This window comes from Metopolophium dirhodum, chromosome 1, assembly GCF_019925205.1.
Source record: "Metopolophium dirhodum isolate CAU chromosome 1, ASM1992520v1, whole genome shotgun sequence".
Classification (NCBI taxonomy): domain Eukaryota; kingdom Metazoa; phylum Arthropoda; class Insecta; order Hemiptera; family Aphididae; genus Metopolophium; species Metopolophium dirhodum.
In genome coordinates, this window is record NC_083560.1 from 138,197,255 (window position 1) to 138,223,498 (window position 26,244).

The window sequence follows — 26,244 nt, forward strand, 5'->3', positions numbered from 1 at the left end:
GAGAAGCTGCAATATGGTGATTTCATTGATTATACTTATAAAGGAAAGCGTATTTACACTTAAACGTAAATGGGTATACGAGTAATGGCCAACAATAACCGATGTTTGATTACGAGATATATTTATTATGATACATATTTGTTTAGATGGTGTGAATGGATTTAAATAAAATACACAGCAATATCTATCATATAATTTTCATAATTATGTTAATTTTAAAACCGTTAACACTTAAAGTCGCAATCGTTTAAATGTCCTAGTAACCATCTTAGGCCGGTATAGCCCCGGCCTTACGCCGTGTCCTAGGTGAATCCGACAAATGCGATAATCTTTAAACGACGCGACCGATGCGAATCGCGTTGCCGTTCGTCAATGCGATTGTCGCGGTGGTGTCCAATGTAAATACGACGAATACGATAATATTGCAGGGGATCGCACTTCTAGTGGCATATGCAGCAGTGCAGTAACGCCAAACGGTCGTGTCCTAATATACTAAAGTTCTAAAATCCTAAAGTTGTATTATTAATATATATACATTATACCTATAACATATACAGACTACAGTGTTGGTTAAATATGTCTCTGCCATTAAGTTTATTAAATAAAATGGTTCTAACTGAAAATACAGCACTTAAGTATTTATTATATAGAAGGTATGTAATAAATTGTAATAAAAATGTATAGTAGGTAAATGTGAAATTATTAACATTTATATGTTCAGGTATAAAAAAATGAAAAGATCGTTTCATACCAATTCAGCCATTTTAAAAGATCGTTTAGTTTTTGGAGAGTTTTACCATTTATATAATCAACTCCGGAATAATGACGTTTTGTTTCGATCGTATACCAGGATGACCGTTGAAACATTTGACTACTTAGTAGAAATGATAAGACCAGAATTTGACCTTAAATATACAAATTTTCAAGATCCTATACCAATCGAAGAAAGATTAGTTGTAACGATCAGGTAAGTAAATAATGCCATTTTTAATTTAATTACAAGTTTATTAACCTATATATTAAAAAAACAAAAACTTAATATAGGTATATAATAGAAATAGTTAATAAACAATATGATTGTCAAATATGTAAAGTTAAACAAATAATAATAATTCAGTGTACCTTCACTGAGAATTATAATAATAATAAAACAAATTCTTAAAAAAATACTTTTCCCTTCAATTACAAATAAAAAAAACGAATAGGTAGGTTTGTAGGTATTTGCAGATGACTTTTCTACTTTTTAAAATAAAATAAAATGTAACAAATGTAAATTGAATTTTTATTGAACATTAGATGAGTGAATGTAATGATAACCTGGTTCTTGTGAAGTATATTGCTGAGCGTTGTATGATGAAACTGATAGTTGAGGATCTGGAGTAGATTCTGCAATGTATGGTGGTATATTTGAAACATTTAATACCTGTTCTCGAATCGGAGATAGTTCTTCTATTAAAATATTTTGAAACTTATTTCTAACTCGAAGCTTTTGGATTGGATCTAATTTTTTAAAATATGGAATTAGAGACTGAAAAAATGACATATCTTCATTGATTTCTGAAGTGGTTACATTATTGTTATAAGACTGCTTTAAAAATGCCACTTTTTGACTCTCAATGTTCAGTAAATCTTCTAAATATTTATCTTCATTTTTTTTTTTCTTGCGAGGTAGTGTGTGATCAGAATTGCTAGATAAGTTTGTTGTTGACATTGATATTGATGGTGTACTGCATGATTCAAATGTTGGAATACATTCAATTCTTTGCCTAGTTTCTGTTTCAGTTTCCGACACATTAAATATATTCATAGTATTTGAGTCATCGTTATCAATATGGTCTATATCATTATCATGGCCACCATCAGTGTCAGGACATTCTTGAAGTGAATCTTCTTCGCCTGAAATATTACCATCTGAAATTCTCGGATTAGTTGTGTCTTTTAAAAACATCATCAATTTATAATGGGACCATTTTCCTAAATACACCTCAGCGCCTTCTTGTGAATCTCCGGAACAACTTTTTTTAACTTTTTTCTTTTCCCTCAAAAATGTGTCCCGTAAATCTCTCCATTTTTTTTCACGTCTTCCTCTAAAATTTAAATTATTTATAAAATTAATTAACTAACGCGAAGTAAAAGCAATGAAAAAAAAGGTGGGTAAGTGGATGTCGCTCAGCTGTACAGTAGGTTACAAGTGGGTCAATTTAATGGATGGTGTTAAATTTGAATTCAATGATATAATATCATTGTATAAGAAAAACGATTCTGAGCGAAAACGGTCAGTCAGCTTATGATATTACCAAGTATATTTGATGATATTATTGTGAATAAATTAATTTATATATAACCTATTTACGTGGAACCTTGTTTTAAATTTTCACGCATTTTTACCCAACAAATAAAATTTTATTGATATTTATAGATAAAAAAAACTATAAATAATTGAAAACTGATAATGTCCGTAAACAGCTCAAAAAGAGTCAAATCATTTTTAAAATTTTATCGTGTAAATAGAAAATACTAATACAAACATTCAGTGAAATTTTCAAGTATCTACAGTCATTCATTTTTTAATTACAACAAAAACAAAAATCAATTTTGTTAAAAATCGATTTTGCGTAAAAATTCCCGTTTTCCTTAATTTTTCTTTTGTTTTTCACGTCGCTTTTGAAAACTACTGGGAAATGTTTATTTTTGACCCACCAAAGTACCAACTAGATTCACTTTCCTATAAAAAAACACACATCATTGTAAAATCAATACATTCATCGTTTCGCTCAGAATCTAAAATTGAATAAATTTATTTTTAATAAATATAAATAAGATGTTTGCAAATGCAATAATAAAATATAAAATATATATACATATTATATTGATTATTTCAAACTTTATTTTCTATATGTGTAGTTTTTTACTTTATATGAATTTTTTTCAATTAATTAATTTATTAAAGTTTTATTAATAGCTAATTAATTCTAATTAAAATAGAATTTTAATTTTTATTTGAAACCTTGAAACTGTACATTAATAATGTCCTGGTTTTGAAATGTATCGGATCATTAAAATATTATTAAAAATAAAGGTATTCTAAAAAATAATACTTATTTTATTATTTTTATGTAGATACTTGGCCACAGGATTAGCATTTCGACAGTTAGCGCTAACATTTCGAATTTCAAAGACTGCTGTGTCAAATATAGTCATCGAAGTATGTATCGCTATTTGGAATGCATTAAAAAAAAAACATATGCCTACTCCTACAGTTGATGATTTTAAAAGTGTCGCTAATGAATTTTTCACACAATGGAATTTTCCAAATTGCGTTGGAAGTGTTGACGGGAAACATATAAGAATAAAATGCCCTCACAATTCTGGTAGTATGTTTTATAATTACAAACAGTATTTTTCAATTGTTTTAATGGCTGTCGCCGACGCCAATTCTAAATTTTTAAAGATCGACGTTGGTTCATTCGGCAAAGATAGTGATGGCAGTGTTTTATGTAATACATCGTTTTATAAACGTCTTGAAAATGGTACTCTTAAGCTACCGAGTCCATGTAATTTACCGAATTCAAATCAGAAAGTTCCATATGTATTTATTGGAGACGAAGCTTTTCCGTTGAGAAATAATATTATGAGACCGTTTCCAAGAAAGCAGTTGGACGACCACAAATCATATTATAATTTTCGACTTTCAAGAGCAAGGATGACGGTCGAATGTGCTTTTGGTATTGCATCTTCAAAATTTAGAATTCTTCTTAAAGCAATAGAAACTAAAGTCGAAAATGCAGATCACATCGTTATAGCCATTTGCATATTACACAATGTGATAATTGATAAAGAGAAAGAAATATCGCCATGTCAGACTATTTGAATAAAAATGTACGTGAAAAAAATAATGCTATGTTGGGACTTCATGGGGGTAGATCCAATAACCGTGCTTCGCGTTCTGCAATTGATGTAAGAAACACGTTTGTAGATTTTTTTAAAATGAATAAATTAGCGTAAAAATAAGTGTTTATAATAATTGCAAGGTATGTAACTTATTATTTATATTAGTTAATTTTATTATTATGTAAGTAGAATTTTGCATAGAATTTCTATCAATTTCGTCATATCTTATCTTAAAGTTTTGATTGATAAGTATTTTATATTTAAGATTATTTTTCCTAAACAAATATAATATTAGTATAAGGTAATAGTACTTTTTATTTTATATATTCTAGCCTCTATGTATCTAAGTATTTAATATAATGTGGTCAATCAAATAGGTATATTAAATTTACAATACGTACTTGTCATTTTTGTTATTTTAGCTACTTCATCCCATGCCTTGTCAGAAACTATCCTGTCTTTATATTTTTTGTCCCATTTATTCCATAGAACTTTTCTTTTTTGTACTTCTGAAATTAATAACTCCATGGATACGAATGAATCGCACGACGCAACGACCAAAAATAAACTATTTTGTTTTTCAATTCGTACGACTAAACGCATACGAAAAATCGGACGCATCGGTCGTATTTGTCGTGTCACGTAGGCCACTTCCGTTTGTTTGGGTTATTTTGTTTATTTTAAGAATCGCATCGGTCGCGTCGTATAACGAAACTGATTTTAGTTACCTACCTATTTAAGTATACACAGGGGCGTATACAAGGGGGGGGATGTGGGGGTCAGATCCCCCCCCAATAGGCCTTTTTTTAAATTTTATAAAATAGTGTTCTTAATGACTTAATGTAAGGAAATTACAAGGAAAAAAAATGGCAAGGATTTTTTGTAAATTTTTATTTTAACACATTCAACAATTAATTAAAAATAATTTACTTAATATTAATCAGTAATCATATATTTATTTCATATTCATATAATCGTATTATGTGATATTTGATAATATGTATATTATATATACAAGTATAATAAATTATTATAAGATAATAATATGTGGCAGACCAGCCACGGGCCGTCGCCAGTCGCCACCGTCACCGATATCAACGCGGCGGAGACGACGCCCGCATGTCCGTGCGTATAATAATACATTTTCCTATACATTAGAAAAAGAAATATAAAAATAGCTAAAAATAGCTTAAATAATAAATATTATTATCTAAAAACAAAAATCAACCACAAATATTATGTCAGTTGTACGAACAAGTCATAACTACATATAACTACTTGTAGAATTTAAAATAAAATGTATTGAATATATATATTATGTTTTATCATTTATTAGGTATTTAAATGTGCACATACCTAGGTTTAGGTATTTTTGTTCCATAATAATTTGTTTGCAACTGATTCCCCCCCATACAAAAGTTATGTATACGCCACTGAGTATACATTATTATAATATACGTAGGTATATAGTAAAAACTTACTTAAAATTACTACAATATTAATTAGGTACATATATTTTACTTACATATTTGTTTCAGTAATATTATTAGTTTTAAAAAACTCTACAAATATATTTCTAATATCAATAGCAGTACGGGAAGCACGATTATTAGATATGTTGGCACGGAGTCTCATTATTTTATTACTTTCTTGTACATTTGCAATGTTACAATTTTCCGATATGATGGTACATTGACGCGAAGATTCGTTCTCTCTATCAATTATTACATTGTGTAATATACATATAGCTTTCACAATATGATCTGCATTCTCAACTTCAGTTTCAATTGATTTTTGAAGTATTCTAAATTTAGAAGATGCAATGCCCAAAAGCGCACTCATTAGTCATTCTTGTCCTAGAAAGACGATAGTTATAATGTTTTTTATCATTAGCTGATGCTAATTGTTTTCTAGGGAAGGGTCTCATTATATAATTGCGTAACGGGAAAGCTTCGTCACCAACAAATACATACGGTGCTTTAAGATTTGAATTAGGCAAGTTACTCAGTTTTGGCAGTTTTAATGTACCATTTTCCAGACGTTGATAAAACTGTGTATTACACAGGACGCTGCCGTCGCTATCTTTACCATACGAACCAACATCTATCATAACAAATCTATAGTTGGCATCAGCTACTGCCATTAAAACAATAGAGTAGTATTGTTTATAGTTGAAAAACATGCTCCCGGAGTTTTTCGGACATTTCATACGGATATGTTTTCCGTCTAAACTTCCAACACAATTTGGAAAATTCCATTTCTTATAAAATTCGTTTGCAATATTTTTAAAATCATCTACTGTAGACATATGCTTGTTTTTTAATGAATTCCATAAAGCTATACACACCTCGATCACTATATTAGACACTGCAGTCTTAGATATTCTAAATGCCATTGCTAGTTGTCTAAATGCTAGTCCAGTCGCCAAGTACCTACAAATAATAAACAATTTTAATAAAAAAAATAGACAATTTGATATTTGAAATTTGTTTTTGATTTTCTTCACACAAAATCGAAAATATTTTATTTCGTTAAAAATACACGAACATGTAGTAAATTAGGTTCCCAATTAATTGTTCTTTGAGCAATTTTTTGTTATACATATATAACATTTGAAGTTAGAGCTATTGTTATATTTTAGTTAATTTATTTTTATAGAGGAAGAGGCAAAAAAAAAGTGGAGAAATTTACGAGACACTTTCTTAAGAGAGAAAAAAAAAGTTAAGAAATGCCGCTCAGGAGATCCACAAGAAGGAGCTGAAATATATACTGGGAAATGGTCTTATTATAATTTGTTGATTTTTTTAAAAGATACCACAACTCCAAGGGTTTCTGATGGAAATATTACGGATGAGGAAGATACAGAAAACGCAGAAAATTATGAAGATAATCATATTATTGGTCAGATAAATAATGATGACTCTTATATTACAGATACGGGAGTATCAAATCCTTATACGATAGATATTGTAAATAATTATGTATCAACACCAGAAATTGAAACAGAGATTAGTCAAAGTACTCAATTTATACACACACATGAAACAAGTACACCATCAACACCAGTAACAAACCAGTCTAGTGATTCAGAGCGTTTACTATCTCGAAAAAGAAAGAAACCAAAAGTAGACGATGATAAGTATTTTGAAAATTTATTAAAAATTGAAAGTCAAAAAGTCGCATTGTTGCAACAGTCTACCAATGTAACTGCTCCAGAAATTGATGAAGATATGCTTTTTTTCCAATCTCTTACCATATTTCAAAAAAATGGATTCCATTCAAAAGCTTCGAGTGAGAAATCAATTCCAAAATATTTTAATAAATGAGTTGTCCCAAAATCAAGAATCATCATTAAATGTTGCATTATCTTACTTGCCCTAAGTTTATTAAACAACTTACTGTATACAAGTAGGTGCAAAATACACTTTAAAGATTTAAAAATGTACTTACATTTAAAATATTGTTTTAAATTAGTTATTTAAAAAAAGGTTTTTTATTTTGTTGTTGAAAAATATTTATTCATTTTTTTTACTACTTATTTTGCAGTAAGTTAAGGGTGTCTGCTTTAAAAAAAAATGTATTTAACAATATTGTAATACAAGTAGAAACATAATACATTTTAAAGATTTAAAAATGTACTTACATTTAAAATATTGTTTTAAATTAGTTATTTAAAAGAAAGGTTTTTTATTTTGTTGAAAGATGTTTGTTTATTAGGTACATAAATATATATTTGTGTTTATGTGTGTTTGTATAAATTACTACCAATATAATAAATTAATTTCATTGATTAAAAATGCTTACTTAATTGTTACAACCAATCTTTCTTCAACTGGTATGGGATCTTGAAAATTTGTTGACTTTAGATCAAATATTCTGGTCGTATAATTTCAACTATATAGTCAAATGTTGCAACTGACATCCTTGTATACGATCGAAATAAGGCGTCATCACAACGTACTTGGTTATATAAATGGTAAAACTCACCAAAAATCATTCGGTCTTTTAAAATGATAGCTCTGGTAAGCGATTCTACGATTTTTTAATTTTTTTGTACCTACATATTTATAAATTCACTTATAATTATTAATAATTTACCATTATTTAATTAAATTTATAACTTACCTTTTATATAATAAATACTTAAGCACCGAATTTTCAGTCAGAAGCATTTTGTTTTGTAGTGTGGTCAAAGGCATGATTAATGTTTTTAAACGAATATTAGCATGTACAATGTTCCTTCTACCTACAAAACCGTCGCACGACTATTGTCCGTTAATGCGATCTCACGTTTGCCACGTGTCTGATCGCCGCAATATCGGATGACGAAATCGTATCGGATCGGTCGCATCGTATTGCGATTATCGGATTTCCCGTATTTACGTAGGACACGGCGTTACTTCACGACGTAGAGTTCCGTGAAGCCTAAATATACAATTTACGGGTATCCAGGTAATTACTAATAATTATATCAAATTAACATTATAGTATATTATATAATATATATAGAGTATAGACCTAAGTCTAGACCTAGTCTAGACGTCTGTTATTATTTAAAACCAATAGAGATATTTTCGTCAAAATGTGGGGGCTCTTGCCATTCTCAACAAATTATATCCCGCTAATCGTTATTGACTTTTGAAACTTCCTCGTTCTACGACGGATGCACCTTCAATTTTTCGATCCTGAACGTTGTTAATATTTTATTGTACTGTGGTTACTTTGGATATTTTCTAAACAAATTTGACTTGTGTTTTAATTCATTAAAAAAAAAAATGTATTTCCAAGGATTCACATACAGGAATAATAGCGTCAAGAACGGAATCACGTAAGGAATCTGTTATTTAATTTAATAATATTAATAAATACCTAACTATATAGGTACTCGTGCCGGATTTAACAACTTAATATGCTGCTGTAAACACTAAAAAAATACTAATATAAAAAAATATCCTTTTTTTATATGAGTTTTTTTAGATTCTGAGCGGAGCGATGAATATATTGATTTTACACATCAGTGTATTTTGTTTTTTTTGATGTCTGTCATCAACTTTTAGGACAGTAAAAATGATTATATTTTCTTCACAAGCATCTTTTCTGATAAGTGAATCTAGCTGGTATTTTAAGGGGTCAAAAGTAAACATTTCCCAGTAGTTTTCAATAGCGCCGGGAAAAACAAAAAAAAAAAATAAAGGAAAAATGGGAATTTCTTCGCAAAATCGGTCTTAGTTTTTGGTGTAACTCTGGAACAAATAACCGTAGATACATGACATTTTTACTGAATGTTTAAATAATTAGCATTTTATATACACCATAACATTTTTAAAATATTTTTACTAGTTTTGAGTTGTTTACGTCCATTTTCAATTTATAATTATTTTAGTTTTTTTTTCTATAAACGTCAGTAATATTTTATTCGTTAAAATTTAATAAAGATTCCTCATAAGTATTTCATATGCCAAATAAATAATATTGAAAATACAGCCACACATTTTTTTTATGCTTAGTGCTTTAAGGTCTTGCTCGACAAGAATAAATAAATATACAATATCATAATTCGTAAAAATTATAAATTCAAAAGGCAATAAAGAAATATTGTTACTTAACACTAAACTTAATTGTTTTGTTATAAGTAGAATATTTTGTTGGGAACCTTTTATCAAAATGTCTTATCTTAGCTATAAGAAGAAAAACTATTTATGAATTTCTAACTGAAAAATAGTTTACAAAATTTGAAAAAATTATCATGACTTTAAATAGCTCTAACAGCGTCAATATAGTTTGAAAATTTTACCATGTATGGAAAATACTAGAGATGTAAGCTCGGTAAATTTTTACCTCGTAAATTTACCAATTATTTTTTACAGGTAAATATTTTTTTACCGAAAAAAGTAACATGTGACACCTTAAATTAAACGTCTTCATGGTGCCAATATTCATCAGGCATAACATATTAATATAAAAGAATAGTTTATATTATAAAATGTAAAACGTCCACAACCACTGATAGGCACACCAAAAGAGCAAAACTGCGTTAAGCAGCGTTAGTCAGCCTAACACAGTTTTGTTAAAAATAGAACAGTGGAAATTGCGTTGCATACACACACTGATAAGACATAGTCAAAACAAAACGTTTTTGCTTTAAACACAATTAGTCATGACTATTACCATCTGAAGTGTCTCCATTTTTCATCAGTCACGCTAAGACAAGGACGAAAAATTGTTAATATAAAATACAATTTTATAAAATATTTAAATTTAAATAATTATACATAAATTGTATTGTAATTTTAAAATACAATGGCTTGTAATAGTGAACTATTGGTAAGTCTAGTGGAAAAAAGACCATCAATATTTGACTACAATGACAAACATCATAGCAACAGAGTGGTTCAGGATAAATTATGGGAAGAAATTAGTTTGGAAATGAACTGTGACGGTAATTATATCAAATAAATGATGTTATATATTATATTGTATTATATATTATTTTAATATTATTATTCCATATGGTTTATTTATTGCATAGTGTAGTGATAATATGATAATATGATATTTTATTTACCTATTATTATTATTATTATATATAGGACCTAGGTACATGATTTTATTATATTATAAAAAAAATAATACTTATTAAATATAAATAAACAATTAAATAATATAATTTAATTTAGTTTATAATATTAATAGGCAAATATAATATAATTCTAATAATTATAAGTGAATATATTATGATTATACAATATATACATTTTGCCAAGAAACTGATCCAATTTCTGAATTAAAATATTGCATAAATTGTTCACGTATATTAATTGCTTCTCTTGTTGGTCTGTGGTTTGTAGGTCTATTGACTTCTTGATATGGTAGTGAACATGTTGTTTCTATTTCATTTTGAATATCGATTTGAATATCACTTTCTTTGTCAATAATTAAATTATGAAGTACACATGCAGCCTGTGTAATAATTGTAGCTCTATCAGGCTGCACCAACATTTTATTCTCAAATACATTAAACCGTTTTGTTAATATGCCGAAAGCACACTCCACAATTCTCCTCGCTCGTGATTGCCGGCCGTTATAAATTCGCTTTAAATTTGTAAGTTGTCTACGTGCAAATGGTTTCATTAAATTGGTTTTTAAAGGATACGCTTCGTCCGCGACAAAAACAAATGGAAATTCATACTCTAAATCTTTATTTATTTTTCTTGGCTGAGGTAAAAGCAATTTATTAGCTTCTAGTAATTTTCCAAAATTTGATTCCTTAAGAACACCTCCATCACTATTACGACCAAAATCCCCAACATCAATAAATATAAATTTAGTATTAGCATCAACTACTGCTTGTAAAACTATAGAATGGTGTCCTTTGTAGTTAAAAAATCCGGATCCTGAATTGGGTGGACATTGTATGGCTATATGCTTACCATCGATGGCGCCGACACAATTTGGAAAATCCCAACATTTTTCAAATCCATTTGCAATCTTTAACCAATCTTCAGTAGTTGGCGAAGGCATAAATTGTGGTGATAGGAGTTTCCATATTACTTTACACGTTTCATTAACAATTTTACCTGCTGTAGTAGCTCCTACTCGCAGATTATAATGCAAGCGTTGAAAACGTTCTCCAGAGGACAAAAAACTAAAAAGAAAATTGTATTTGTTTTAGTATCAATATGTAAAAGTAAGTGGACAAGTCTACGAAATTCATTTGCAAGAGAACTTCGGGAGCTTAAAAATAAAAAATCAGGATCTGCTAGTTCAAAAAAATGAAAGTGGTATTTATTTGAAAGCATGAGTTTTTTGACGGACTTCATGTTACAACACACAAAAATGGCTAGTAATATAAGTGACATATACGTAGAAGAAACAGAAGAAAACAGAATCAGATGAAGAACAGAATGTAACACAAGTAGAAGAAAACACAACAGTAGAAAAAAGTATAATTACAGAAAGTGAACCAGACTTCAGACAACCAGTGTTTAAAAAACCAAAGAAAAAAGAGTACAAGACTGCGAGTGAAAAAGTAGCTGAACCTACGATCGAATTTTTAAAGTCTAGGACAAATAAGCCAACACATGTTGAAGATCCCCCAGAATTATTATTTTTTAAGAGCTTAATTCCTGATTATAATAAGCTCAACGAAAAAAATCAACGTCGGTTTAAAAATGATATGTTAACAACCTTAAACAATTATCTCGATGAACAAGAGCAATATACCCAGAGAGTATCGTTGCAAAATAACATTAATCCATATCCATATACTGCAAGACAAATTTGTGAACAGAATGTCAATGCATTTTATCAAGATTTTGCTTCAAACGTATCTTCACCTTCACCAGGGAACAGTAATAATTCTAATAACCATATGTATCAATACATTCCAATAATATTATATGTATATCATGTACGCATTTTTTATAAATATTTCAATTATAAATACAAAAAATGTTATTTTTTACCTTAATGTAAGCAACAGTCTTTCTTCAGGAGAAATACTTTTCCTAAAATGAGTATCCTGTTTTCTAATTTCTTCTTGTATTTGTTGTAAAATAAAGTCAAACGTATCAATTACACGTGTGTAATTTTTAAATTTACTTTCATCAGCACGTAATTCACATAATAAAGAAAATATCACATTATGAGTTATACGTTTCTGATTTAATGGATGAACCCATAATTTTTTTGTCTGATTTTTCTCTAACTCTTGTAGAGTGTACCACAGACAAACTGCAACCTCTTCGTCAGATGACATTTTGGTAACTGTTTGAGTATTTTTTTATGTTTGTCTAGTCTTGTCTTGCCTTGACTTGACTAACTGATATGCGCATATACATAACAAATTGTTTTTAGTTGACTAAAACAAAAAATACTAATACTACGCAGTTTTGCTCTTTTGGTGTGCGGCCGGCCATAGTGTAGTAGGTATACCTACTACATAACATTAAACATACGAATACACCATAAGAATATCTGATACGATCAATTATTATCGAAATTTATATAAATTTTCTCGCGTTCGCTTACCTAGTCAACTTTTTTTTTAATTTGTTCCTATAAAATATAAAAATTACTTTTTATTTTTTGTTATTAAATTAATAATTATAATTTTAACAAATATATATAGAGAAATAACTAACACAAAGATTGTGAACTGTAATAAATAAAACTAAAAGACTAGAGTTGACTTTATTTTGTTTTTTGTTGTTGATGCTATAGGTACCTAACCAAAATATTTAAATTCCAACAAAAGCACTGACGGTATAATTATATTACACCCATGTAAAATAAATATTTACTGAAATTGATTAAAAATGTAGAAACAATTATAAATTGTCTATTAAATTAAAATTTGTTTTATCTTTAAAATATTAGTAGGTAATGTTAAACTTTTGAAGGCTTTGGGGCACCGGTTAAACTTCTCTGATTATTTTTAAATGTTCTATACGACTATACATAATTTTTAGTATTTTTTACACATATTAAAACTTTAAAAACCTAACCCCAGTCACAAAATTTAAAAAATTTAAAAATAACGACCCTGGTCAATTTAAAACCCCCTACTATCCAGTAAATAAAAAAAATAAATGTTACCATAATTTATTATAAGTTCATGAAAATGCGTCAGCCAGGAGTTTCTGGGAGCGTTCCTATAATAACATACCAAAATTATCAAAATTTACCAAATTTACGTAAATTTTTCTAGGTAAATTACCAAAAAAAAAATTTACGTAAATTTTACATCACTAGAAAATACTGATATAAATCTTTCTACGGTGATTTGTTTTGGAAATACTACAAAATATCAAAAATCGATCAATAATTTACCGCTGAATATCAAATTCTGAAAAATTATAAGTACAAAACCTCTGTCAAAAAGTAATGTCCAGTTTAAATACATTTTTTTTTTGTTTGATACAGGTAGGAAAACTTATGTAAAATCTTCTATTAAAATGTTTAATCTTAGGTATGAAAAGAAAAACTTTTATGAATTTTTAACTAAATAATAATTTAAACATTTAAAAAATTTCTCATGGCTATTAATGGCTGAAAAAGATTCAAATTTTTTAAAAATATTATTATGCATGGAAAATAGTCATTTTAACATTTGGTAAAAATTTCAAGTATCTAGGATTATTGGTTTTTGAATAACAACAAAAAATCAAATATTTCTTGATGAAAAATTACTTGGAATTTTCCACTTTGACCTCCCAAAGTACCAACTAGGTTCACCTTTTTATCAGAAAAGATGCTGATCTCAAAAATCGAAGCATGCATACTATCAACAATTTTGCTGAAAGACAGAAAAAAAACTCACATCATTGTAAAATCAATACATTATTTCACTCCGCTCAGAATCTAAGAAATAAGTGTAGGAAGTTAGAATTTTGACAAATAACGAAAATTAGCAAATAATTCAGAAACAATTTCTTTTAATAACTATAAGCACACATAATGAACTTAACACAATTACATATAATATATATTTATTATTTGAAAATATTTAACACAATTTTTTAAAAAAGTTTACTAAGATTACAAATAGATATAAGTACAGTAAAGTTAGCTTATTTTTTTCAGATATTATAAATGCAGTAAAGCTAGTACTTATTTTTGTCCGGGATCAATCAAGAAGTTGAGAAACGGAACTGTAGTGATAATAAAATCACATGAGGGCCATGTTTGTGAGGAAAATAACTCTCAGCAACTTATTTATAGTTTTTGTGACATTTTGAAATCAAGGGCCTCTACTGAGAATATCTCGTTAAGGAATTTATATGATGAGGAATCTAGAAGGTAAGGAGTTTTATAACCTAAAGAATATCTTTTAGAGCCCTATCAAAAATTGATAACTGAATTCAATATTTTATTAGACATGTGGTAGCAGCAGGGTTGTACCCATGGTCAACAGCCGAATCTCTTATGCGACACGCCAGAAGAAGATCATTGCCTAGATTGCCTAACTCACTGTTAGATTTGGCAACTCTATTTAACAATGGCCAGCTAAATCGGTTTTCTTGTTGCGACTCTCCTTTTTTTAGAGGATGTGTTACAGATGTGGATGGAAGAAGTAGCATCATTTTTGGATGTATGAATTTAATTGTTAATGTTCTGCAAAATGGTGTGACAGAGTTACATGCGGATGCCACATTCAAGGTTGTACCTAGAAACATGGGATACCAATTACTAACCATACATTGTATGATCAAAAACCATGTATGATATTAATAATATTTTATATTATTTTATTTAATATTCAAATTCAAATTTAAAATACTTGTGGAAATAGGCACCAGTTTAAATAGTTGTAACATACAATAAGATTTATTTATTTTTAAATTCTCATTTAAATATTTGCAGTCCATACCTATTGTCTATATTCTTATGGAAAGTAAGTCGCGGAATTCATACAACTATGTTATGCGTTTTGTAAAAGATAATCTTTTACCAAACTTAACGGTTGAAGTCATTATAACTGACTATGAGGTGGCTCTGAGGGATGTTTTGATTTCATCATTTCCAGAAGCTCGTTATGATGGTTGCTGGTTTCATGATAACCAAGTAAAAATAAATAATCAAACAAATACAATTAATGATATTATACAGCATTCTTATTAATGGTTTTGTATAATTTTGTAGGCTGTATGGAGAAAAATGAACAGTTTAGGATACTTACATCATCTAAATAGTAACGATAATGCCCGTAAGGTATTGAAACTCCTTAAGTCCCTTCCATTATTGCCAGCTAGAGATATGGAGGATGGATTTTTCTTAATTAGAGCATTTGCACGAAATCATGATGTCCACTTGGAGAGATTACTAAGTTATTATGAAAGGTATTTTACTAATTAACATAAGACCTAGAACATTTTAAATAACTGTTAAAAAATACTGTTGGTTATTGATAGTATTAAAATAAAAATTATGTTGTATTTTAGCTATCAGGTATTAGAAATTTAAATATTAAACATGTACCCCAATAACATAATTGATATTTTTCTTTTAAGATATTGGTTAAGAAATATTGGTCCACAAGTTGTGTCGGTTCATGGACTGCCTCGTCGGACAAATAATAACATTGAGAGCTTCCATAACACGTTAAGATTAAAGTTCTCTGTTGCGCATCCAAGCTTATGGGTATTTCTAGGTAAGAAATGTATGCGTAAGTACAATATAGCAAAATTACATCAAGTTGTGTTAGAACTTAAAAGTATAAATAGATAGTAGACTCAAGGTTTTGGAACTATGGATCAAATTAATACATTAAAATTAAAATTAAAATTACTACATTAAAATTAAAATTAAAATTACTACATTAAAATTAAAATTAAAATTACTACATCAACATGAATATATTTTTATGAGAGGTTGTATTTATTTATAATTATAAACTCAAATTTAATCTTCTTAAATGAAAAAAAAAAAATGTTTTCATAGTAACTTAAGTAAACTCACTGTAAAACCTAATATAATGAGTCTCAAATTATAATCATAAAGGTTAACCTACCTAATTAGTTAATAATTAATACCAAAAAGGTAATGCCCATTTTATTTTGTTATTTTTAAATAGGCACTTTAACTACTTTGAGTACCAGTTACCATTTGGTTAATCAACAAATTTTGAACTACTTGCGTCCCCCTTGGCATGTGAGGACCAAGTTTTTGGCTAACTCTCACAGGATAAAATATGCTACAGAGCAATACCAATTAGGACAAATATCAATATGGCAATTTCTTCTGCGTTGTTCGTATACCAGCGCAGCATATGAATTAAGGCTGCGAACCTGGGCTTTGAGAATGAACGATGCTGATGTTGAAGGTGAATCAGACCACAATGTTCCAGCAGATGCAGTTCCAGTACCAAATCACATTCCCAATGTTATTAATCCACAGCCAGTTGAAAATAATAACTTGCAATTGGATCTGAATCAAACGTTTAATGATGCACCAGGTTCACCGCAAATTATGAACCCTCCAGATTCGCCAAATGTACCTCAGCTGCCTGACAACAGAAACTTGTGTATGACATGCTTGGTAGTGTCTCTAGCTGAAAGTGAACAGCAATATATAGTATTACCATGTGGTCACGCATGGGTGTGTGATGTGTGTGTAAGGCAGTTGGAACAACAAAACTCTGTATACCCAATGTGTAGAGCAGAAAATGTAATTTTTCAACGGGTGTTTTTTTCTTAAATATTTTATTTTAATCCTTTTTAAAAATTAAATAAACAAATTATAATTTATAATCTAAACTGAAGTTTAAGTTTAAGAAGGTTATCTCCAGAAAATAATATAATAATAGTTTGTCCGTTATTTAATTTTTTTTTTAGATTTCCTAATTTATCTAAGAATTAGGTAACGGTTTAGTATTTCACTATAACAATAAAGTGTTGTTACTGTTTCATTAAAAACCACTTTATTTAATTTCTAAATATTTTTTAAAATTTATTTCACATGTTTTTTCCCAACTTCAATTATATAAAATATATTTGTACAGTCAATAGTCATAGGTACGCTTTACTTGTAGAATAGTTTCACACCGGATAGAATTAGGGAGTTACAGTTAATATAATTGTTTAAATTTAATAAATGTATTAAATTACACCAGGTAGGTATCTATTTAATTACATTTTTTATTTATTTTAAACAAACAAACCATGTTTGGTAATCAAAGGTGAGATATTTATCAATAGAGTAATATAGACAGCTGACTGGACAGTGGTGTACTGAGGTGATATGATATTTTAATCTTTCAGTCGAGTGAATATTTAAACATACATTCAAAAAGCCAGAGAAATTTTGTTTTCCAAAAATTATTTTGGCATATTGAAAATATAAATTAATTTTAACCGTTTTTTATTTTATTGTATCTATTAATAAAAAAAATTTCAATCACCTAAAGTTGAGTTCAATTATAGTAAAAATATGAACTTCAAAAAATTCAAAATTTGTTTGTTTGCTTTTTTCAAATGTTTTATTTTTAATATCTATTTATTGGATTTTATAATTGGTAATCTAGTTTTATAAAATAGTAAGTTTTTGTATACCAGGTGTCAAAAATAGATGAAGTGAATTGTTGTGAAAGAGACATAGGTATCTATATTTATACCAACAAAATTAACAAGATTCTCTTAAATCTATAAAATATGCAAACAAAAAATGGTTTCACAATCGCAATCACAACCAATCTATTTGGAATTAAAGAAAAAAACATGCAAATGCTTATATTCCTAACCTTACTTATGAATATATTAAAATATATTAATTATACCTTAAAATGTAAACAGTGGGTGATGACTGGTAAGTAAATGAAAGTAATTTTATAACACCTAAAATAATTTGTTTCAAGTATCATTGGCCCATTTTGCCAGAACGGGCTGCGCACGCCTATGTGTAACAGTAAACAATTACAAAACCCCGGGTGGTCAATTCATACTTGACTGCAACTTTGTAAGATAAATATTTGTTGTTGTGATGTATCTGTTAAGTTTTTTGAGATAAGTAATACATTATAACCATTTTAATATTAAACAGAACTTACATGATTTGAGACATTTGAGTTAGGAAGGTTTGAATGGCATATGTATGGCATATAATAGCATATTAGGTTTCACTTGGTTTTTGAAATGGTTTCAATACTGTAAATATATTTTACCTAGAAAAAATTACACTGTAGTTTAAAATAAAATCTACATAATACACAAGCAGGTTAGTAGAAAAAAACTATGTATGACTTACGAAAATCAAATCAAAGGTGAACTGTTTAAATTTGTAATTTGTATACATACTACACAATGGCAGGTACCTAGTGACACTGGTTAGTGAACATATTAATTAATTATATAAAACCTACTTAAAGAGTAAAAAAGTAAAATATTTAATAAATTCAACAAAAAACTTTAAATCATCAAAATATTAACGTATAATATTATTTACGCAAGAATCGAATATAACCTCAATATTGTTTGCATTTGAAGTGGTAACCATATAAAACCCGAACCGTGGTTATAGCGATTAATGATCCGTTATCATAATTTGATTTATAATCTATTATTGATAAAGTGATTTTTGTTTGATATTTTTGTTTTTTTATGGTTTTTTGAAGCTATTTGTTTACGCCGATAATATGCCGATAAATCGTTATTCGTTACGCCGATCATTTAAATGAAATTTCCAAAAAATTCTCTATCGATGAACTTTAGATTTCACAATTTCTCGTTCTCTTATGTGGGATTAATCTCATCCACAAACAGACGACCACAACCTTATATTATAATATACATATGTAATTTACTAATTTACTATACCTACCTATTGTCCAGCATTTCTAGTAGATTTCAAGACATGTCATATTATAGTATTATAACAAAATACATTTAATTATAATTAAAAGCATTAATTATAAGCATTTTCGAGACCTATGAAGGTATCATTAATTTTGAAAATTGAAATTATATAGTTCATCAATTATTTAAACAATTGTTCATGTTTAGGAAACACTCTTCAATAGATTTATTATTGATGTGATTATATGAATAGGTAACTACTTCTAGGAAAACTACCGGCATAGAATGTTCTTTGACGCTGATTATCAAATTTGAACAAACGTATTTAAATATGTAGATACCTAATAGTTTTTAAAGTTCAATAAATCATTTATAAGTTAAATATTAAACCAAAATATTAAAATATTTTTAAAACAATTAAAAAAACACAATTTTCTTTCCAATAAAAATTAAAAACCAAAAACTATATGGCATACAGTTAATCTTGATAGATTTCTAAGGAAAAAAGCTTTTTACTAAAATTCGATATATTTCCGATCAAAATGTGGGCTGAAAGGGTTAAATATATAAAAAAAATTTCTTGGTAAAATCTTGAGTTTCGGTCAGTGGTCTGGTCACTAAGTTTTACCACTCAAATTACTAATGTAGAAAACGTTCAATATAAATTTCTTAAAATGATATGCTTTAAATTAAATTTGCCAATCTGTAGACCTCTAGGGTTTAATATTAATAAAAATAACATTACTTTTGAATTTTCTAAATCATATAAAAACAATGTAATAGGTGGTGTACGCGCGCGCCATTTATACGGTTGTATGTCAAATAGTTGAACGTCAAAATCTTGAACGTTAATATATTGAACGGTAAAATCTTGAACATAAATTTATGGCAATATCTCAAAAAATTCAAAACATTTCGGGCTTCTATGCAAATCATATAGCCACCGTCTTTTAAGGGTGTCTAGCAGGTCAGTCACCTCAGTGGTCCGAGTAGGCAATCCGACTTCGTCGGATAGCAGACAATATGCGACGGCCGGGTCACGTCGTCAGGTATGCAATCCGACTGCGTCGGATATCGGACAGCTTTCTTTACTGTGAAAAAAAAATGTAAAACATTTCGGGCGTCCAAGCAAATCATATAGCCAACATCTTTTTTTGAGTGTCTAGCAGGTCAGTCACCTCAGTAGTCCGAGTAGACAATGTGCGACGGCCGGGTCACGTCGTCAGGTATGCAATCCGACTGCGTCGAATCGCGGACAGCGTTCATTACTGTCACCGAAAACGCAAAATTAAGTAATAATTTACATGAAAAAAATTCAAAATATTTCGGGCGTCCGTGCAAATCATTTAGTCGCCGTATTTTTTTGGGTGTCTAGCAGGTCAGTCACTTCGAATGACGTTCGCCGTAGTAATAAGTAATTGTTGTCGTTATAAGTAATAGTCGGTGGTTTGGCAGTATTTTGTCGAAGGTGGGAATTTTTGAAAATCATGTTTGCGTGTGTATCAATCAATGTCGATATAATGTCAATTAATCAATTTGTTACCTGCGTTGACAATTAACTGCGCCGACGTCCCACAAACCGTTCTTAAACATCCGACTGCCGTTCGACGGACAACACGTGAGTATATTTTGTATTATTAATTTAATTTGTTTTTTTTTTAAAACGTTCACCGCAGATCGCAGGTATTTATCAATCAGTATAATGTAACACATGCTTTCCGTCAGAAAATTAAAATATTTAATGTTTAAACTTAGAGGGCTTAGTTTTTTGTGAGCACCTGTCCACACTTTCCGGCAAAGTTGTTAAATATCTATACTGTGTCTACGTTGCACAGGTCGGGGAGAAAAAACAAATATATTGCGCTGACATACTGTAAATGTTGCATCTTTTTTCTTTTTAGAATGAATATTACAAAGATAAATTTTAATGCGGCGGTGCAAACCCTATACCTCAGCACCGCTCCTGCACCGCCGGCCGAGACCGCCGTCGCCGCTCGCCATCCAACGCCGCGAAAGGCACCCCCCAAACGCAGTAAGTACATAGGTGATAGGAACATTTAAAAGTTTACTATTAATTAACGCCTACATCGTGTTTCAGGATGTTATGCCGGGTCCACACAGAGACGACAAAAGTAAAACAAAACAAAAACTCTGTGTTTTTCGACAAAATCAAAACATTTTTAAAACAATTTTGTTTTTTCCAACAAATTGTTCGTGTTTTGAAAAACATAGTCGTGTCCCGAGCGGTGTCGGTAAACATCAAAAGGTTTTGGTTTTGTTGTTGTTTTTGCAAACACTGTCGAACGTGTGTGGACATGTTTTGAAAACAACCAACAGGCAATATTTTTTATCGGGATTTCGCGGGCAGTACCAATTTGGTTATTTATAAATATATATTTATTATAAATAATATATAATTTATAAATTCGTTGTCTACCATTTAGTTAGGTTAGGTTACGTCTGTCGTACTGTTGACGTACACGACACGTGTGTTTGATTTAAATTTTCAAAAATAAAGAATTTAGTTTTATTTAAGTTTTATTTTGTTTAATTAAAATTATTCGGTGCAATTCGGTATAACTAAAATGAATAAAAAAAAATGGACTACTGAAGAAACGTGCAAGCTGATTGAATTGTACCGTGAATCCCCAATATTGTGGGATGCCAAAAACTTAAATCATAAAAATAAATTCAAAACAGCTGATGCATTGAAAGAAATAGCGTTCACATTCAATACCGATTCTAGTGAAATAGACAGGAAGCTTAAAAATGTATACTCGCAATACACAAGAGAAAGGCGTAATTATAAAGCTATGAAAAAATCAGGAGCTGGAAAAGAATTTCATGCTAAATGGTTCGGATATGAACTTATGAGTTTTCTACAAGATAAAAATAAACCTAGGAAAACTAGAGAATTTGGATTAGATGAATGTCAGGTATGTATAAATATTAATAATTATATTACTTCATTTAAAAATATTTAAATAAATAAGTATATACATATTTTAATAGTTGCCATGTAGTACAGTGGTGCAGTACACAACTCATCTAGGTAGTCACTAAATATAATAAATAAATAAATAAAAATATTTTACAACATTTAATCATAAAAAATATTCATAACACAAAAATATTATAACATAAAAATGTAAAATACTTCATAGATAGTATACATAATTACACTTCGTCACTGCCATTTCATTTCATTCAAGTTAGGTACTATCGTGAATGAAATTTAAATTCTTTCCAATATGTTTAAAAAAAAATAATTTTTACGTTACTTCGCTATTAAGTATACCTACTTTACAATAACAATTAAAAATAATAATGATAATAATAATTCGAAATATTTAGTGTTTAATTTAGTTGAAACCTTTGAACAACAATAGTTTATTCGTAGTAATATTTTTCGTAGTAAAATATATTTAAAAAAAATATATTAATAATAGTGTTTTCAAAATTAGCAATAGTTTAATTGCCATGGAACTTCACCTTCATGTGAGATGAAGTATTCACTAAATTCGTCTCTTACTTCTGCAGCTTCGATCGATGACTTTCGGGGAACTTGATGAATAGGTAAAAATGATTGTAAACTCTGATGTTCTCTTCTCCATGATCCTGTTTCTACTGTTCCATTATCTAATTGTTCTGAATCAAATGTACCTGGTGGGTTGTATGTGGTTTTCGAAGAATGTTTTCTTAAATAATTATGAAGATGAACACAAGCCAATACTATTTTATCAACTTTTTCCGGTTGCAGTAGCATAGGTTTTCGAAATACTCTAAATATTGACGCCATTATACCAAATACGTTTTCTACAACTCTCCTAGCACGACTGAGACGGTAATTGAATATACGGTTTTTCGAAGCTTTAGGCTGATGTCCGCTATAGGGTTTCATTATATTGGGTGAAAGAGGAAAAGCATCATCAGCTACAAAAACATATGGGCTCAATTTGTCCCGACCTGGCAGCGCTCTTTTATCTGGAAGGTTCAAAGTAGAATTTTCCATGAGCTTTTGGAATCCAGTACTTTTAAATACTCCTCCGTCTGATATACGGCCTTGACAACCAACATTAACGTAAATAAAATTATAGTTAGCATCTACAATAGCAAATAGTACAATGCTGAATGTGCCTTTATAATTATAAAAATCACTTCCACTTAGTATTGGTGCTTCAATAACAACATGTTTTCCGTCCATAGATCCGACGCATTGAGGAAAATTCCAAATTTTATTGTAATCAATAGCTATTTTTTTCCATTCTTCTGAGCTTGAAGGCATCTTAAATTATGATATCAAATTTTCAGTACACATATTTTTATGTTAGTCTTTTTTAGGCTTAAAATGGTTCTAGGTTGGTTCGGTAGAAAATATGAAGGTTCGGTTCGGGTTCGAAAAAATAATTTTAAGTTAGGTTCAAGTTCGGTTCGATTTAAATAATCATGGTTCGACCTATCACTAATATCATATCATATGAAAATGATTAAATAAAGAATAATATGAAGGCATTGAAATTACTTTAATATTGTTGGTTTAGCAAAATGACTACGCAACCAGCGATGATGAGGATGAACAAAATATTGAGGTATGCACAACTATTTCAAAATCTAATGAACATGAAGGAGCTGCTAATCAATTCGAAGTGGATGAAATCAATGAAGAGCCAGTACAAATGCTAAGTAATGCTAAAAATGTATCAGGCACTCCTCCGAATAAGTCGTCAAAAGTATCACATAAGTACCTAAAACCATCCAAAAGTTCTAAAGAAATTGAAGACAAGTCTCAAGACGTATTTGAAATGATGAAATCTATTCAAAAAAGCCGCATGGAACGTGAAGAGAAAAATTTGGATGAATTTGATGTGTTTGGTGATTTAGTGTCACGCAAATTGCGTGTTCTTCGTACGCGTTATGCACAATGCACGGTGCAGAATTTAATGAGCAATCTCTTATATGAAGGTGAGATGGGAAAATACGATGAACCACCACAGAGAAACAATTGTTATCCTCTTTATGACAATTATCACGGTAATACTTCATCAGCTTCCGCATCGAACGTTTCCTATTCCAACCCTCCCAGCGTCCAAGAAGTTTTAGAATCAACTTCAAATATAGATATGTCTGATTATTTACAATGGAAAAATCCCTCAGAATAATTAGAAAATAAGTTAGTTTTCATTTTTTTAATGTTTTAATTTTATTAATATTTAATTGTTTTAAAATTAAGTGCAAGTACATGAAAAAAAAGTTTCGGTTTTTTTTTATATTTAAGTATAAAAACGTTACGTTATGCTACGTTATTTAAAAGTTATTATTATTATTTGTTATTCTCATATTAAATATTTTTCAGTACCTACTTCAATTACAACAAATATAGATATTTATTTGTAAAAAAAAAAAAAACACTTAAAATAGATTTATTTTAATAATTTATTTATGTATGTGCCTACCTTAATATACTCCGACAGAGCATTAACTATTGCTTCACAAACTTCAGGAACTATAAGTGATATTGACTGAGTAGATATTTTAAATTGATACATCATGCTATGGTAAGAGTCTCCCGTTGCCAAGAACCTTAAAGTCAGAGCTAAACGTTCAGTCACACTAATAGCAGCTCTCCAATTAGTATTTTGTTTGTGGATTGCTGGACCAATGAGACATATTAAGTTTTCGAAATCTTCAGTTGACATCCTCAAAAAGTTTTTAAAGCTAGATCGCAATTCTCCATTCAAACCAATATCATCATCTTGTAAATTCTTTAGAAGTTCATCGACACCAAACAAATTTCTTTTTTGTAAAGTTGGTCTTACCCAAAAACGTCTTTTAATCTTATTATTTTTTTTTTGCTTTGTAACTGTAGGTAAATATACCCAGCACCCAACATAAGTAAATCTTCATCGTCTTCAATATCTCTTTTCAATTTCCACATTTTCACTCACAGTAAAAAAAATTAAAAAAACTTGTAAGTACGAAGACTAGAACTCTGAAGACAGACTAAAATACTGAATGACCACGGATGAACGAAATAATATGACGAGTTTATATTTCTGTATGGATAGTTGAAAACAAAAACAAAACACGAACAAATGTTTGAATTTTGTTCATGTTTTGTTTAATTTTTCCTCAACTCAGTATGGACACATGTTTTGTTTGTGTTTTATTTTTTTCAAACTTCAAAAAGAAGGGTTTGAGTTTGGTTTTTGTTTTGTTTCTGTGTCGTCTCTGTGTGGACCCGGCATAAGTGGTAATTTTCGGGGACAAACAATTGGCAATGCTGCCTATATTGATAGAGGAGTTAAGTGTTGGAGAAATCCATTACAGTCGTTGACTAAACATAGTCGAAGTGAAAATCATTTGACATCAGTAGAAAGATGGAATCAATATTTAGCCATACAAGCCAAACAAAATTCGATTGCTAATCTTTTAATATCATCAAGATCTGTTGAAATAGAAAATAACAGGAAACATATATACTTTTTATTAAAGGCAACTTTATACTTGGCTAAACAAGGGCTGGCATTTCGAGGAAACGATGAGTCTAGTTTGTCCAAAAATAAAGGTAATTTTATTGAGTTATTAGAAACATTTGCAGATGATTCTATGAAAATAAGGCTAAAATCAAGATATGGACATTATACCTCACCAGAATACCAAAATGATCTAATTCATATTCTTGGATGCTGCACCAGAAAAAATATTCTGAACAAAATGTCTCCATTTAAGGTGGGTTACCCTGGCACCCCTATGTTCGAATTTTTTATTTTTTTTTTTACCATTAATTGTACTACAATTTGTACCAATTTGTACCGTACATTTCAGAATTTGACCAAAGAATTTCCCCCGGAAAATTCGATTTTCCGCTGGGGTGCCAGGGTAACGTTACACCAGCACCCCCGTTGCTAAAAAATGGACTTTTAACAATTTTTTTTATACCATTAATTGTACTATAATTTGTACCGATTTGTACTATAAGTTTCAGAATTTGTACCAAAGTATTTTCCCCGGAAAAATTGATTTTCCGCCTGAGCGCCAGACGTTACACCAGCCCCCCCGTTGC

The 26,244-nt window shown here is 29.4% G+C and overlaps 6 protein-coding genes and 1 pseudogene across 6 annotated transcripts; 3 read left to right on the top strand and 4 right to left on the bottom strand.

The window, feature by feature from the left end:
* Positions 1–1,282: 1,282 nt before the first annotated feature.
* Positions 1,283–4,512, bottom strand: LOC132933816 (uncharacterized). The gene is made up of 2 exons (XM_061000092.1): positions 4,293–4,512; positions 1,283–2,085 (listed from the first exon to the last, which is right to left on the bottom strand). Exons 1-2 carry the CDS (start codon positions 4,510–4,512, stop codon positions 1,283–1,285), a joined length of 1,023 nt encoding a protein of 340 aa, XP_060856075.1.
* Positions 4,513–5,701: 1,189 nt separating this feature from the next.
* LOC132932687 (uncharacterized) lies at positions 5,702–6,286 on the bottom strand. Its single transcript, XM_060999056.1, has one exon. The coding sequence runs from the start codon at positions 6,284–6,286 to the stop codon at positions 5,702–5,704; it is 585 nt and encodes a 194-aa protein (XP_060855039.1).
* Positions 6,287–6,300: 14 nt separating this feature from the next.
* On the top strand, positions 6,301–7,272 carry LOC132932688 (uncharacterized; annotated as a pseudogene).
* Positions 7,273–10,629: 3,357 nt separating this feature from the next.
* LOC132932689 (putative nuclease HARBI1) lies at positions 10,630–11,412 on the bottom strand. Its single transcript, XM_060999057.1, has one exon. It carries the CDS (start codon positions 11,410–11,412, stop codon positions 10,630–10,632), a length of 783 nt encoding a protein of 260 aa, XP_060855040.1.
* An 87-nt stretch (positions 11,413–11,499) lies between these two features.
* LOC132932690 (uncharacterized) lies at positions 11,500–21,317 on the top strand. The gene is made up of 11 exons (XM_060999058.1): positions 11,500–11,649; positions 11,759–12,264; positions 14,476–14,691; positions 14,769–15,111; positions 15,256–15,456; positions 15,535–15,731; positions 15,903–16,042; positions 16,466–17,058; positions 19,435–19,502; positions 21,083–21,213; positions 21,280–21,317. Exons 1-11 carry the CDS (start codon positions 11,500–11,502, stop codon positions 21,315–21,317), a joined length of 2,583 nt encoding a protein of 860 aa, XP_060855041.1.
* Positions 21,318–21,766: 449 nt separating this feature from the next.
* Positions 21,767–22,244, top strand: LOC132932691 (uncharacterized). The gene is made up of 2 exons (XM_060999059.1): positions 21,767–22,117; positions 22,194–22,244. The coding sequence occupies exons 1-2, from the start codon at positions 21,767–21,769 to the stop codon at positions 22,242–22,244; spliced, it is 402 nt and encodes a 133-aa protein (XP_060855042.1).
* Positions 22,245–22,527: 283 nt separating this feature from the next.
* Positions 22,528–25,116, bottom strand: LOC132932692 (uncharacterized). The gene is made up of 3 exons (XM_060999060.1): positions 25,058–25,116; positions 24,635–24,992; positions 22,528–23,466 (listed from the first exon to the last, which is right to left on the bottom strand). Exons 1-3 carry the CDS (start codon positions 25,114–25,116, stop codon positions 22,642–22,644), a joined length of 1,242 nt encoding a protein of 413 aa, XP_060855043.1. The 3' UTR covers positions 22,528–22,641.
* Between the last annotated feature and the right edge of the window lie 1,128 nt (positions 25,117–26,244).

What these genes read in the sequence shown, in the direction of transcription:
- LOC132932690 (XM_060999058.1), top strand. Translation starts at nt 11,500, where the DNA reads ATGCAAGCGTTGAAAACGTTCTCCAGAGGACAAAAAACTAAAAAGAAA. An exon ending in ATTGTATGATCAAAAACCAT is followed by an intron (nt 15,112 to 15,255) that starts GTATGATATTAA and finishes AAATATTTGCAG; the next exon opens with TCCATACCTATTGTCTATAT. An exon ending in AAAGGCACCCCCCAAACGCA is followed by an intron (nt 21,214 to 21,279) that starts GTAAGTACATAG and finishes ATCGTGTTTCAG; the next exon opens with GATGTTATGCCGGGTCCACA.
- LOC132932692 (XM_060999060.1), bottom strand. Translation starts at nt 25,116, where the DNA reads ATGTGGAAATTGAAAAGAGATATTGAAGACGATGAAGATTTACTTATG. An exon ending in TTACTTATGTTGGGTGCTGG is followed by an intron (nt 24,993 to 25,057) that starts GTATATTTACCT and finishes TTTTTGGGTAAG; the next exon opens with ACCAACTTTACAAAAAAGAA. An exon ending in CTCTGTCGGAGTATATTAAG is followed by an intron (nt 23,467 to 24,634) that starts GTAGGCACATAC and finishes TCATAATTTAAG; the next exon opens with ATGCCTTCAAGCTCAGAAGA.
- LOC132932689 (XM_060999057.1), bottom strand. Translation starts at nt 11,412, where the DNA reads ATGCCTTCGCCAACTACTGAAGATTGGTTAAAGATTGCAAATGGATTT.
- LOC132932691 (XM_060999059.1), top strand. Translation starts at nt 21,767, where the DNA reads ATGAATAAAAAAAAATGGACTACTGAAGAAACGTGCAAGCTGATTGAA. An exon ending in TTGGATTAGATGAATGTCAG is followed by an intron (nt 22,118 to 22,193) that starts GTATGTATAAAT and finishes ATATTTTAATAG; the next exon opens with TTGCCATGTAGTACAGTGGT.
- LOC132933816 (XM_061000092.1), bottom strand. Translation starts at nt 4,512, where the DNA reads ATGCGTCCGATTTTTCGTATGCGTTTAGTCGTACGAATTGAAAAACAA. An exon ending in TAAAATAACAAAAATGACAA is followed by an intron (nt 2,086 to 4,292) that starts GTACGTATTGTA and finishes TAAATTTTAGAG; the next exon opens with GAAGACGTGAAAAAAAATGG.
- LOC132932687 (XM_060999056.1), bottom strand. Translation starts at nt 6,286, where the DNA reads ATGGCATTTAGAATATCTAAGACTGCAGTGTCTAATATAGTGATCGAG.